Here is a 13,929-nt window from a genome sequence, read left to right as displayed (position 1 = left end):
ATAATATTTGCTTTTTTTGATTTTTTTCTCCTGCATCAATATATGCTGGTTTACAAGACAGTAAAAAGGATTATCCCATGGTAAAAGTCAAACCCTGCAAATACAGAGGACCCCACAGCACCATGGATTGGGAGCACTGAGCAGAACAAAAAAAACTAGTCATGTCCATGGGAACCAGGTAACATGATGTTCAGAAAAATAGCATTGCCCTTTCCTCCATCACTTGGTGAGCTAAGGTATGGGCCAAGAAGGACAGGAGCACTGATGAGGGCAGCCCAGGAGTTCCCGTCATCTTTTACAGCAGCAAAGTTAACTCTGTTAAGAAGGCCTGTCTCCACTGGCTAGTAGATAGCAGTGGGTATGAGGGCACATTGAATTTTAATAGAGTGGAATCCAGAGATATTTGGAAAGCATCCTGGGCACAGCCATGTCCTGACCCCCTCTGCTTACCTTCTCCCCTCCCCACCCACCCCAGACAAACTAAGACAATCCTGCAGAGTTTACTCCAGGCAAAGGTGGCATCAGTGCCTCTTGCTGGCTTCCCTGTGAGTTGCAGTCCCTGGGTCATCAATATGAGCCGTAACGATCCTGGGGAAGAAACACACCAAGACACTACGCTACAACACTTCATGCAAACTCCGGAGACAGATAACAAGGTCTTGGGGCATTTGGGATTCGAATGCCGTGTGAGGTTACCTAGACAGGACACCATGCAAAGGCAGAAAGTAAAATGGCCTTAACTTTTTAAGTTCTGCCTGAGATTTGTGGGAAAAGGCATATCTGACATAACAAGGTGTCCTGTCCAGCAGAAGAGTAAGGTTGGCTAAGTATTGTTCACTGGCCACCTGGAATTCCTCACCTATTGTAGTATAGTCATCAGCTACAAGAGACAGGTCTCTACCTGGGACTTTCCACATAATTTGAGAAGACAATGATAACTCCAGGAGAAGCCAGGGTATGCTTAAAGTCCCTGAGCATGACGATAGCCTGCCTGAAAGTGCCATAGTGTAACCTCACCTGGAGGGAGTTCATCACCCCATTGGCTAGGACAGCCATCTTGCCAGCAACTGATTTCACTCCTTGCTTGAACTGTGCAATGTCAGCTGCAGGCAGAACATTTCCAATTGACACACCACCTACAAGAACCAGCAGGAGTTAGCCTCGAGTCCCCCAGCTGCAGAGAGCACCCTGACCCCCTCCAGTCTCGGTACTCCAAAGCTGCCCCCTTAACCCGCTGAGTGCTAACAAACCTGAGTGCACATTCTCAGCCTCTCCAAACAGGTCTGCAGAGCTGATGGCACTGCTGCCCGAGAGCTGCTGCAGTCGGGATCTGGCTTCATACTGCAGCAGAAAACAAAACAAACCAAAAAGGTTATACAGGAAGGGAACAAAGTAGGACCTGAGCAAACAGGAAGAGATGAAGCCAGAGCTGTACCAGCTTAAGCACTGCAGAATGCATCTACCTCAGTGTCTGCCTCCCGCCCGAAGAACATATCTGAAGAGATGGCTTTAGCCCCTGCAAACTTCTGCCGAGCTTCGTTGGATTCCACAACTGATGTCCTGTTCTCTGTCTCCCGCCTACTGGTGGGTCTGAGGAAACAGGACAGTAGACCTCTCAGCTTAAGCTCACCAACACAGTAAAAAAACCCAGACTTCTCTCTCAGACACCATCTGATCAAAGGAAAGCAACAAATCCTCAGGTGCTAGCTACCATCAGGGTTCTCCTCTCCCCACCTCAGGACAGCCAGCACTTGATTACCATAAAGGCTGGATCAAACTTAGGGACACAACAGGTAAGGAAGTGCCCAAGCCTCTTTTCACTGAAGGCCTTTTTCCTTGGGCTTGTCCATGCAAGTTATCTTCTGCAGCACAAGGCTCCTGTCATAACACAGCAGCATCTCTCCCCACAGCTCCTAGACCTATCCCTTTGTCCCACACACAAGGAAGGTACAGGAGCAGCAGCAGGCACTTTACCTCTCTGAAACTGGCCGAATACTGGAAACGGTCACCTCAGGTTCTTCCTCTTTGTCCATACCCCACGAAGAGTCCGTTTCCCATCGTGAGCCAAATGCATCTTCGAATGAGAAGGGATTATATTTGTACCTAGGTACCAAAAATAGGTAATTTAGGCCAGATATTAAATTCAGGAATAAGCCAAAGACTACGCTGAAGCTAAGTCTTACTTGGGGGGTCCAGATGCGAAGCCTCCAGCATCTTCAAACAAGTCCAACTGGGAGCGGGAAGATTTTGCAGCCAGCGGTGTCTCCTGCTCAATTACTTGCATCTCAGACATCACCGAGTGTGAAACAGAACTAGCACAACAAACAGGCAGTCAGGGCCAATGGGTCTGACAGCATCCAGCCCCTACAACCAGTCTGCCTCAAAACTGAATCTGGCCTTCACAGGCAGGGCAGATGCCACAAGTCTCAAGGGAGAGTTGTGGAATGCCAGCTCCTTTTACCACTTATCTAGCTTATCCTGACTCCCTCAGAAGTCTTGAGCTACCTTCTTAAGGGAAGTATTCTGCAGGGGGAAATCTGTCACGCAGCAGGGCTCTACGCAGCAGGGCTCTAGGGCTAGACACTGACAGGCCACACACATCTTTGGAAAAGCTCAAATGAGAACTAGAACCTCTGAACAGAGTGCCCATTCCTTCTGGGGCCTGAAGAATTTTTAGACGTAGTCCAGCATATAAGTGCTTTAAATCAGCTCCTTATCTGTTACAAGAACATCAAGCTACTGCCTTCAGGAAACTTTTCCAGAGCCGGGTGCTTCCAAGGCACCTATCCGTCCTGTGCCATCCACAGCCAAGTACCTTCTGGACACCAAGCCCATGCCCAGCCTCTCTGCTTGTTCACGCTTCTTCCCTTCAAGGTTCTGAAGTTTCTTCTCTTCCTTCTTCCGATCGAGCTGCAGTTCCTGATAAGCCAGTCGCATTGAGGTGACTCTAAAGGAAAGAGCTATGGTGGGTACCAGCTCGTTACCCTCCCACCCAGCCCATGTGGAGGGGCAAAGGGGAGAGTAACCCTGACAACCCATCAAAACACCCATTTCCACAACAGCTCTGCCAAAAATCCTTGCATAGAAGGTACTGCTTGTCTTCCCATCTCACCTCCACTGGGATTCAACTCTTTTTTGGCTAACCATGATTTCCATATTGTAAGCATTGCCACCCCCACCCCCAACAGAACACCCCACCCAGTTCAGCCTTTGCCTTTTTCAGTCCTGTCCAAAGGTCAACAGAAACACAAAATACTTCCATATCTGCTCCTTAAACTCTTCCAGGGATGCTAATTTCAATAAAATACAGCAGTATAACTTGTGCTCTGCTGTAAGGACCATATTGGCTTATAGCTACTGCTCATCCTATCGTGCAGCATGTTCTGTACTCACATTAGGTGGTCCTAGAGTGAACAGCATTAACCTTGTATTACTTCTGCCTTATGTATGCAAGGTATTCAGCCCAAACAGGGCACTTACATGGATTCCTCAGCTTGTTTCCTGGACTCTACTGCCTGCTGCTCCCTCAGCTGCTCTGCCACCTGGGCTTGCCGCTCAATCTCACTGAAGCTCTGGCTGCTCACTTTCTGGGCTCCAAGACCTTTTTTTGCACCCAACTTGAAAAACAAAAACAAAATAAATGCGATTTCTTCACCCTAGATTGTTCATCATAGAAGAAAACCAGAATCCTACTCCTTGCTGCACTGATCAGGCCTTCGGTCTCCACGTGTAGTCACAACCTGCAGATCCAATAGAGCTTGAAACAGAGTATGGAAGAACACCCCAGAGTTAACCCACCAGTGGCCTGTGCTAAGAGATCAGCCACATACACTTCAGACCACAACAAGTAACGACCCAAAACCTAATTGTTTTTGTCCATTAGTATACAAGCTATCTTTCAAAATAAGCAGTGATATAATCAAAGCTCTCCCTTCCCCAAACAAATCTCTCAGTACACAGCTTTGTTAAGGGCAGAAATCAAGGGCCAGAGAAAGGATGGCAGTAAAAGGAGACATGCTCTACCTCCTTCTCCATAAAACAAGAGCTCAGACATACCCCTTTCTTGGCAGCTCCTGGCTTCTTCTTCCCAATGAGGGAGGATTTAAGTTCTGCAAGAGGAGGGAAGCAGCAAATAAGCAGAAGTTAATTAATTTAAGAAGCCAAAATTAGTCAGCAACCCACATGAACATCCACCACAGTCCAGCTGCTATAGCGTCCAGGGCACACCATGCAGCTTCACATCAGAAGCCTGGGTGACTTCACCCAGCCAAGAAAGATGCACTTAGAAGCTCCACAATTGCAGGCTGGTGGCCTAGAGAAGCATGTCCGTTGCTGGAGAAACTTGTAAGTGAATTAAGGCCTTTGAATAGCAACTCCAGGTGTCATGCAGTTGGTGACCCTACCCAGTAGGGATCAGGGTAGCTAGACAAAGGCTAGATTTATTCCATACATAAATCCAAGAAAATGCAGCTTCAGAGCCATATGAAGGTCAGTGCCTCACCAATGCCTTAGGGACAAAGAAGCAAAAACCCTAAAGTCATGTTTACATCAACAGACCAACGACAAAATGGACCTCAAGTGCCAAGCTGTAAAAGCAACAGGTTCCCCAGCACCAAGAACCTGTCACTCCGAGGGCATGAAGCATGCCACACTTGTAAAACCAGCCAAGGTCCAGCCAAGCAGCAGATGCCTGGGGAAAAGTGTAAGAACAAAGCAAACAGAGAGGGACTGCACAGGACATTTTCCCAGCTTCCAACATGTAGCTCCAAAACCTTTTATCGCCTTTGTTGGGCTTTTCTTCCACAGAAGTGTCCCCTTACATTCTATACCCATGTGACTTCTGTCAACCCATACTTTAGATCATTCTTGGCAGCCTTTCCTGTATCTTTTCTAGTCTTACTGTAAGTTTTTGAAATAGAGGTGTTCAAAACATTCACACTATCCAAAACTGTTTTCAGCTCACTGTTCCTATCATTTGATTTGGGGTTGTTTGGGGTTTTTTTTATTACTGTCAGGAAACATTTAACAGAAACGACAATAAGATCCCTTTCCAGAGAAGTAATAGCTGGTTTAGATTGGTTTAGATCCCAATATGGCACATGTAAGCTTTGGCTCATTCTCTCCCTCCAAGCACAGGAAGCTAAAGTTAGAGTTGAAGGCAGAATCACAGAAGGGGCAAGCAGACTTGTCACAAGCAGCCAGCGCAGGCCAGCTGTTAGCCAGTTACCTCTGGCAGGAGCAGGCCCTTGTGTTGACAGATACATGGACACGTCTGAGGAAGAGACATAAAACATGGGGAATGAATAGATACTTGAGGACACAGGCTTTCCACGCAGGATGAACCCACTGTGGGCTAGGAGCACACTCAATAAGCAAAGAAGGTCCAGCTAGATGCAGTGTGTGCAGCCAGGGGAGAATCAGACACAAATCCCTATTACTGTGGAAGCTAAAAATTCCTTTGCCTCCAAAGGTTTGGGGGGGGGGGGCGGGGGGGAACAACAACCAACAAAACAACAAACCAAAAAAACAAACACTGCAGCCATGTGGCCTTGATCAGCCAACTTCTAGATATGCAAATGCCAAGTTTTGTCCAAAGCTCAAAAAAATGAAAACAAGCTTTCGGGAAGGCAACATCTTTGAACTCAATCATCCAAAGGAGGAGGAAACCTCCAGTAAACTGTGGCTTGGTTTTGGGTTTCAGGGAGGTCCTCAGTACTGGCTCCACAGGAAGATAAGCTCCTTTACACGTTCTGAAAATTGGCTCATCAGTTCCAGCTCCACTGAGCTTACTACTGACAGCAGGTCTAAGAGCAATACTGATCTGAGAGAGAGTGAAGAGTCTTACTTACCTAGAGGAGCTTTAGGAGATGTGCTCAACAAGTCAATAGATGGGCCTTGGCTGGAATCTGTGGGCACAAAACCAGAAGAGAACATTCAGCAGATTGATTCTCAACCCCCTTCTATTCAGTGTGCTCACAGTTCCACTATATCTCTTCGACATCCTCTGCCCTTCCCCCCCCAGCCAAACAAGCTAAGTTACAGTTTGAAATGTGCAATTTCCCAAGCACAACAACTTTACATCACCACAGAACAAGTTATTCCGTCTGCAGTGTTCCTAACACATTAAAAGAAAGCAAACACTCTGCAGGAGAATACACAAAGCTGTTTCAAATTACAGCTATGCCCTGAGATTCTCGGTTTCCTTGTCATTCACCCTAGAAGCATTTTTTTTCCTCTATATTCATATGTCATTTCCAGACCCATCAAATTCAAGGGATAGAGAAGAGTGTTTAGACAAATACTTATGGCTGGAAGCAGGGAAATGGGGCAGCTAATCCCCAAAACAGTTTTGTGTGCATTTCAGGAGAACTGATCCCAAACAGAGCACTGTTTCTAGAAGTCTCCACTAATTTAACTAAACATCACAGAGTGCACAAAGCTTCCACTCCTTCAAGCCTGAACCAAAGGAAAAGCTCAGCCCTTCCAGCTGTGGTACAGAAGTATATTCTCCTGGAAATGAAGTCAGATTCTTGGAACAATTATTCAGCAGGGAACTTACTCGACACTTCACTGCCTTCTGATGACTTTGCTGCTTTTTCCACCTCCGGGGAAGACTGTGCAGGATTCTGGCTGGCATCTGCTACATCCCAGGTACTGGAAGACTGCAAGGAGATACTCGTTCCAGTGATTTGCAGAAGATGAATGAATTGAACAATCCTGAACTTACTTCAGGTTTAGTGACCTGTATTCAGTTTTAGGCCAAAGGAAACATATTCCAAACTCCAGACTATGCCTTCATTGAAGATAAGATAACATATGGACAAGTCCACATTCCCTTAGCAGGGACAAAAATTAAAGAAAAAACACAGAAGCTAAGCTGAATGGAAGGCCAGGAGGAATGACAGCATCACTCGACAATAATATCAGAGTTGGCTACTGCGAGGACTTCCCAGGTTAAGGAGATGAGCTTAAATCTACGAGAAAGTGTGAATGAGTTTCCCTGGAAAAAAAAAAAATAATCTCGGCTTCCACTGTCTATTGCCATACAGCCAATTCTCACGTTACTGTATTCACTTGAGAAAGCCTGCCTAGCATTGTGCAAACAGGTACCCAAATCCACTTTACCAGGGTCTATGCACTGAAAAGCTGACTAAATCAGAAGTTCAAAGTAATAGCCAGTTCTTGCTTTAAGTATACAAAGAGACTATGCATTAATGCAGTACACAAAGTGTTTTCCAGGGAGTAGCTGGTAGTTCTGAGTATTCCTTGAAGATAAAGATGGTCTCAAAAACAAAGGACCTGAATATTACAGGCCCCATGAGGGACTGTTTAGATCTGTGACTATGTCCCAGGCTGATGACGGAATCTTAGTTCTTCCATGTTACTACTGAACAAGTATACAGTTTAGACTCCTTCCAAACTAAGTGGGACTGCTCCTGGCTGAAGAGCTGGCTATTTGAGAGCTGTTAAGGCTGTCTGGTTTAGACAGTTCTTCTCACCTGTGTGTGCTCCATGAAGAAATCAGCATCAGTCTTGTCAGGGGAGTGCCCAGGGGCTCCACTCAGTCCATCTATAAGCAGCTGAAGAGAGGAGAGGGGAAAAAAAAGAAGGTATCCTACATGACTCAGCATCCAGCACTATACATCTAACAGTACAGAGCTGCTCAGACTTACATCAGTGCCATACTTGGCCATGGCAGCACTTGCCAGCTGCCGAATCTTCTCCCTGTACATCTGGGCAGCTCGACTATTATACTTAGCATTGGCATCTGTGGTAGTACAGCCGTGCTGGCGGAAGAAAGCAGTCTGAAAAAGAGAAGAATATTCAGTCTCCCGACTGCTAGATCATACTCAAGCAAGCATTAGACATAAACTCAACAGAAAAAGGAAGCTTCCCAGTGACAGGGGATGATATACTGAGGACACAGCATGAACCAACCATTCATTGATCAGCTTTCTCCAAGAAGTCTCACTCCAGGCCCCAAAGGCCTAAGAAAACCATCCCTGTCCTCCACAGGAGGATGCTTCTGAGTCACAATGCTGAGCATAAGCTTTCAAACTGATCAGTGTTAGTAACTCCTTTCATTTAAGGGGACTATGCCTTTCATTTAAATGAGATGTAAGGAAATTACAGATCTGCACATCAGAAAACAATGCATTCAAAGGTCACAGTCTGACTTCCAAGCACACCTGACAAACTCCTCCCCTCATTACACATTTCAGATGAGGTCGGTACTGAGAAAGCCACATGAAGGAAGGGGACAAGAAACAGAGAATATGGATTAGCAAGAGGGAAAGCAAGCAAAATGCCTACAGAGGCTCCTCACCGCGTTGGCATTGCTGCCCACTTGCATACACCTCAGCTGGAACCAGTTCCAGTTAGAATCCAACTCTGTGGACCTGTGCGAGAACCAATTATTTCTATTAATAATGTGCAAGCATACCAAATGCAAAAGCAAGCTCTGAGCTAGAACAGTCAGATATCCCACTACTACCCGAGAGTGTACGAGGCAAAGGGAGAAAGAACGTCTTGGACTTCTTTGCTCCCGTAAAAAATTAATTTGAACTTTTAAAGTGAGGAAAAAACCACAGTTTCAGCTTCACACCAAATAAGTGTCCAAATTTAGAGGACCTCTCACTTGTATCACTTGTTAAGAGCGCAGCGATTGAGCTAGAAAAGCACAGCCAACAACTTCCTTTCTACATGTGATCTCACCACAATGTGAGAGACTCATATTCAGCCCGTCCCACAGATTAGGCCAGAACACATGACAAAGCAACTGAGAAAACAACCAAGTAAAGCTAGGTGACAGAGTACATCTCATACCAGTTACTCAGTTTATCTCTAAATAAGTAAAGGTCACAGTTCTGTTACTTAAAATGATAACTTTTACAAGTACTGAAAATAAGAACAACAGGCTGAAAATCCAACACCACCTTCCCCACTAGCTTGATACAGAAAAGATTAAATAATATTCCTCTTTTTGCCTTGCTCAGCATTACAAGACAGACTTCCATATTGCTGCTTTACTGGCAAGATTCACATATCACAACTCTCCTCTCAGCTTCTACCATTTGGAGTCCAGATAGCGTTTCTGCAAGGTTAGCAAAAGTAACGTGTGGATGTTCCACTGAGGTGCTTTTGGAAACTCCATCTTGGAAGGCCTGAGTGACCTAACACCTCCAGCGACCAAGCCACATCAAACCCGAGGTCATCACTCCGTGATAACGCTTCCCTCCGAGTCCCTGCGTGTTCCCACGCCAACGAGGCACAGCTGCTCCAGGCCTGCCCGGCGGTAACCCACGGGCCGGAGCTCCCCACTCCCCGCCGCGCACGCTCCCGGGCCCCACACACCTGATGAAGCTGAGGTGCACGCCCAGGGATCTGTGGACGCCGGAGCAGTCGATGCACAGGAAGACCCCGTAGGTGATGCTGGCCCAGCTCGGGTTCTTGGCGCCGCAGTCGAAGCACGACTAAAGCGAAGGCAGAGGGACGGCCGGGCTGAGGCGGCGCCTGCGGCGGCTCTGCCGCTCCTCCACCCCCTGCCGCAACCCGGCAGCTCCGTCTCCCGCGGCCCGACCGCTCTCCCCGGGCCCTCCCCGCGCCCCAGGAGCCCCCCTACCCGGCCGCCCCGCCGCCGCAGCGCGGCCCGGAGCCCACCGGGGCCTGGCCCGAGCCCAGACTGCGGCCGCAGGGAAGCAGCCCAGCTCGGAAGGGCGGGAGGCTGCCCGGCGTCGCCCCGCTACCTTGTTCGCCGGCGCTGCCCGGAGCCGCTTGAAGAGAGTCTGGATCTCCGTCTTGCTCGGCTCCGCCGCCATGATCTCTCCTTCCCAGACACCACTACGGCGACGGGTGCCGGCCGGGCCCAATCGGCGCAGAGATCGGGCCGCAGTACGGGTGCCGCCTGAGCCCATACCGGCTCGCGGACGGGTCGCCGCGGGGGTCAGCCCCTACCTGCCCCGTCGCCATGACAGCGGGGGCGCGGGGCCGCTCCGCCATTAACCACTCCAGCCGCCACACAAGGCGGGGCTGCGCGCCGGGAGGGGGGCCGAGAGTCCCCACCTTCCCCGGGCTCAGGGGCGGCCCCGGCGCCCAGGGTGGGCGTTTCGGGTCAGGGCCCCTCCTCGGCACCCTGCGCTACCCCCGCCATCACCCCGTCCGCTGCTCCGGCCTGCCGGCCCCGCCGCTTTCTGAGTCTAAACATGAACGGGGACGTTCCCACGCCCGACCCCCCCGTCAGCTCTGGCTGTTCACGGTGCTCTCTCAGCCCCCTCACGACGCAGGCATGCGGCAGGAGGCAGCGGCGCTCTCGGGGGTGTTACTGACTGGGCCCTGCCTCTCGGGGGGCCACCGCGGGCCCGGACAGAGAGAGGCTTGGTAGAATAGCGGGGAGACAACGCTTGCCTTGAGTCAGCTGCTACCTGAGAAAAAGTTCAGATGAGTGCTTACAGGCGTCACCTGGTGCAGCAGCTGGACCTCAGGATGCCGGGTCTGGTACACTAGCACAGGTGAACAGACTTGGAAATGAGTCAGCTGGAGACTTCTCAAGAGCAGCAAGCAGCACTGCCTAATCCTGTGCAGTAATCAAGGTAGGGAAGTTGTTAGTTCTGACCAAAGATGGTGTCAGGGCCTTAAAATGCTGTATTACCTGCTTGGAAGCAGGAGGGAATGGACTAGAAAGTCATTCAGTTATAGTGCAAGAAAAATAGGAAAAGATATGGTTGTGCTTTGAACTAAAAGTCAATGACACATAGACCATTTCATTCTTTAGCCAAAAAAAAAAAAAAAGTGACTGCAGAGCAATGAGTGGTTCAGAAGGGCAACAACAACAAAAGCTAATCAGTAGCATGGTATTACTGACATCAAATAGATTGGGATTTCCTTACCTCCAAAAGGAGATTGCTCTTAGCTGGTAGCACCAGCTTGTCACTAAAAGAAAGTTAAATGTACTAATATCTGGACAACACAACTTTCAGTTTAAATTTAAAGGCTTTCCTTTCACTCATTTCCACATCTTCCACAGATACGTAAGGCAGACTGTCGAATTCATTGCAATGGGAACCTAGGTCCTGTGATCTTAGCAAGGTCCATAAAGTCCTGGGACATACAGATGCAATCAGGAACAACCGAGCTGTTGGGCAAAAAAAGCCTGCAGAAAAAACCCTGCAGGTTTAGCAGGGGTATGCAGTCTTGCATTGTGGGAATCAGCAAAGCTCTTAACTACATGATCAGAGTGAGACCTGATATGGGAGCCACGTTGCCCTACAGTAAGATGAGTCTTCTGGCTGACACATCTCATTCGAGCTACTCCAAGATGAGTTTCTGAACTGGGTAGCGACACCTGATTCAGCCTGCCAGGGCTCATTCTTGGCAGCAGTCTTGTCTTAAGTAGCCCCTGGTGTCTGTCGCTCTTATGCTGCTAGCCTAATTGTGCCTATATGCCCATTTCTGGGATTACACAGACAGTGTTGGAGAATCAATTCAGGTAAAAGTAACTGATAGCTTTTTCCTCACAGCTATTTTTAAACCAGTTGAGTTCCCTGATCCCACTCACGGTGCAGCTGTCCTGGCAGTCATACCAGGAGAGCCGATGTCAGGGTGAAGCAAGGGCTGGCTGCATCCTAAGAGAAGGAGAGCTGTGAGGGGGGTGGTTCCCAAGGCCAGTAGGCCTGGGCCCTTATCAGCCATGGTCCATCCCCACAGTACCTGAGCAAGGAGAGCCAGGCAGGCCCAGGTTTGACCAAGAATTGAGATAGCCAGGCAAGCTCATGGTGTTGAGGTAGTCTACAGTCAAGCTGGAAAGTCAATCCACAGGTTCGGATCAGGTCCTCTGTTTGCCAGGACACGTCTGTGGTGACAAAGCAAGTCTGAGGTCAGGCTGGTAAGCCAGCCTACAGGTCAGGATCAACAACACACAGCCAGAGACTACTAGTCCTCCAACTTAGCTCAGACAGGGACTAGTAGCTCTGGGCTGAACTTAAATGAAAACACACCCACCCCCACACCTATGGGCAGGTGCGTGGGTAGAGGCCCCACGTGAGGCAGCTCAGGGCAATTAAGGCCTGTTAGTGCACTCAGGGACCTGACAGCTGAAGCTAGACAGAAGGACAGGAGAGGGGGTATAGTGGCAGGGTGGAGGCTGTGCAAGCTGAATTTTGTTGTGTAGAGGAGCAAGTTTAGGCGATGAGTGTGTATTGGGAGTGGTGGTGTTCATGTTGGCTCAAGCAGCCTCAACCTGAGTTGCTTGCTCCTACCTTGTCACCATCTGTTGTGTGGTGCTGCTCCCCTCCTCTGCTGGCTTTGTTCTCACTAGGTTTGTTTGGCTGTGTGATGGAGATGTTGTGCAAGGGTTAGGAGGGACAGAGTCTGTTCATGCTGGCATTACCCCAGCTGGGGCTTGTGAGAGAGAAACAGCATGTGCCCAGGAGGAGCCAAGGCAGCCTCAGCAGCCCATAGGTCAGTGTCACGCTTTGTATCTGTCTGTCTGTGGTAGGAGACATGGGGAGATACAGTGCAGGCTGCTCTCCTCCGTGGAGGGTGCAGTTTTTGTTCACTGCACTGTTGTCTTAGGAAGGCTTGCTACAGCAGGGTTACTCAAGCTTCTCTGTCTCAGCTGGGTCCCTTGCAGGCCTTCCAGCCCATGCTGGTTGCTCTAAGTCCTGGCGAGGCTGCTGATCCAGTCCATCAGTTTTACATAAAAGCAGCAGGAAGAGCATGCTGCTGGTCGGAGAAATAGTCAGCTTCTTTTTGTCGCCTTTGTCAGTACAGGAAAGACCTCCTGCTGCTGACTGTTCTCTGTGAGCGCATGCTATCACTGCGCAGTTCTTGCTATTTCCTGCATCTGTTTCTTTTGCACCTCATGTGCTTTGGTGCTGAATTTCTGAGCTCCAAGCTGGCAGCCTGCTCTTTGGCCCTCAGCTTCCCTGTCCATCTGCATCACATCTGACATCTGCCTCTTTCCTCCTGACTGCTGTGCAGCAGACACTGAGCCTGATGTAGCCTCCTAATCAGATTGCCTTGCTGTGACCCACCTCTGTCAGTAAAAGATAGTCCCCAGCATCATCCAAGAGAGCAAAGGAAGGTGACCAGGCCTGTTCCTGGAGTCTGCCGTACCACTGGGGACCCATTTTCAGTGCAGAAGTCTTGTTGTCTCAGGGCACGAGGTAACTGTGAAAGAGAGCTGGAGAGGCTCAGGAGTGAAGTGCTGTGATGGGCATAAAACCTGCCCTGCACTTGCAGGTCTGAACCAAAGAGAAGAGAAAGTGCTTCTCTGGGAGTCTGTCCAGAAGCAGGGTGGCAGAGGGGAAGAGGGACCTTGCGCTCTTCTCACTAGCCAGCAAAGAACATGGGTGAAAGGACTGTGCTGGAGAGGGCGGGAGGTGGCTGAGTCCTGCTCTCCTACTCAGACCCATTGGCCTCTCGTGCTTTTGCTGAATGAGACGATTAGGGAAGGGGGCCAGCAAATTCAGTCAACTACCCAAAAATAACTGGGAGATATAGTTTCCCATGGATCACAGCATGAATGGTGGGGTACCAGGAATCTACAATGATGCCTTGGGGAGAGGAGCAATTCCTAACACAAGTCTATTTTTTCTTTTTTTTTTTTTTTTCCTTTCTTTCTTACCAAGCAGTTTACAGACACTAACTAATCCGCATGATTTCTGCTAGGGATAGTCAGTAACCCTGGGAGAGAGCTCTGCTCAGTATTTCAGGGCAGCCTGGCTGTTTTCAGTAGTGAAAAGAGCAAGCATAGCCACAGATGGAGTGGAAGAAAAGAGAATCAGATAGAAAGCATTCTCCCTCTCACTAGAGCAAGGGATAGGTTCTCAGCAGGTATGTCCCTTCCCAGAGTAAGAAGATGCTCCAAATTTCCTGTGTTTTCAGGGATCATGTAGAAAACTTTTCCTTGGGTTGGGTTAGGTTTCTGTC

General features: G+C 49.0%; 1 protein-coding gene across 2 annotated transcripts; it reads right to left on the bottom strand.

Annotated features, from left to right (window-relative positions):
• Window positions 1-164: 164 nt before the first annotated feature.
• ARFGAP2 (ARF GTPase activating protein 2) lies at window positions 165-10,031 on the bottom strand. Of its 2 annotated transcripts, XM_075502643.1 has the most exons (17): window positions 9,747-10,031; window positions 9,355-9,473; window positions 8,327-8,399; window positions 7,674-7,805; window positions 7,500-7,580; window positions 6,560-6,662; window positions 5,850-5,906; window positions 5,228-5,272; window positions 4,057-4,109; window positions 3,481-3,617; window positions 2,816-2,947; window positions 2,184-2,312; window positions 1,975-2,103; window positions 1,464-1,590; window positions 1,251-1,341; window positions 1,018-1,136; window positions 165-588 (listed from the first exon to the last, which is right to left on the bottom strand). In XM_075502643.1, the coding sequence occupies exons 1-17, from the start codon at window positions 9,912-9,914 to the stop codon at window positions 568-570; spliced, it is 1,716 nt and encodes a 571-aa protein (XP_075358758.1). In that variant the 5' UTR covers window positions 9,915-10,031; the 3' UTR covers window positions 165-567. The 2 variants fall into 2 exon arrangements, with proteins under 2 accessions (XP_075358758.1, XP_075358759.1); XM_075502644.1 differs by lacking the exon at window positions 5,228-5,272 and having other exon boundaries at window positions 9,747-10,029.
• Window positions 10,032-13,929: the final 3,898 nt, after the last annotated feature.

Source organism: Mycteria americana, chromosome 5 (assembly GCF_035582795.1).
Source record: "Mycteria americana isolate JAX WOST 10 ecotype Jacksonville Zoo and Gardens chromosome 5, USCA_MyAme_1.0, whole genome shotgun sequence".
NCBI classification, from domain to species: Eukaryota; Metazoa; Chordata; class Aves; order Ciconiiformes; family Ciconiidae; genus Mycteria; species Mycteria americana.
The sequence above is the reverse complement of the archived record's forward strand: the minus strand, read 5'-3'. Positions and strand labels throughout refer to the sequence as shown.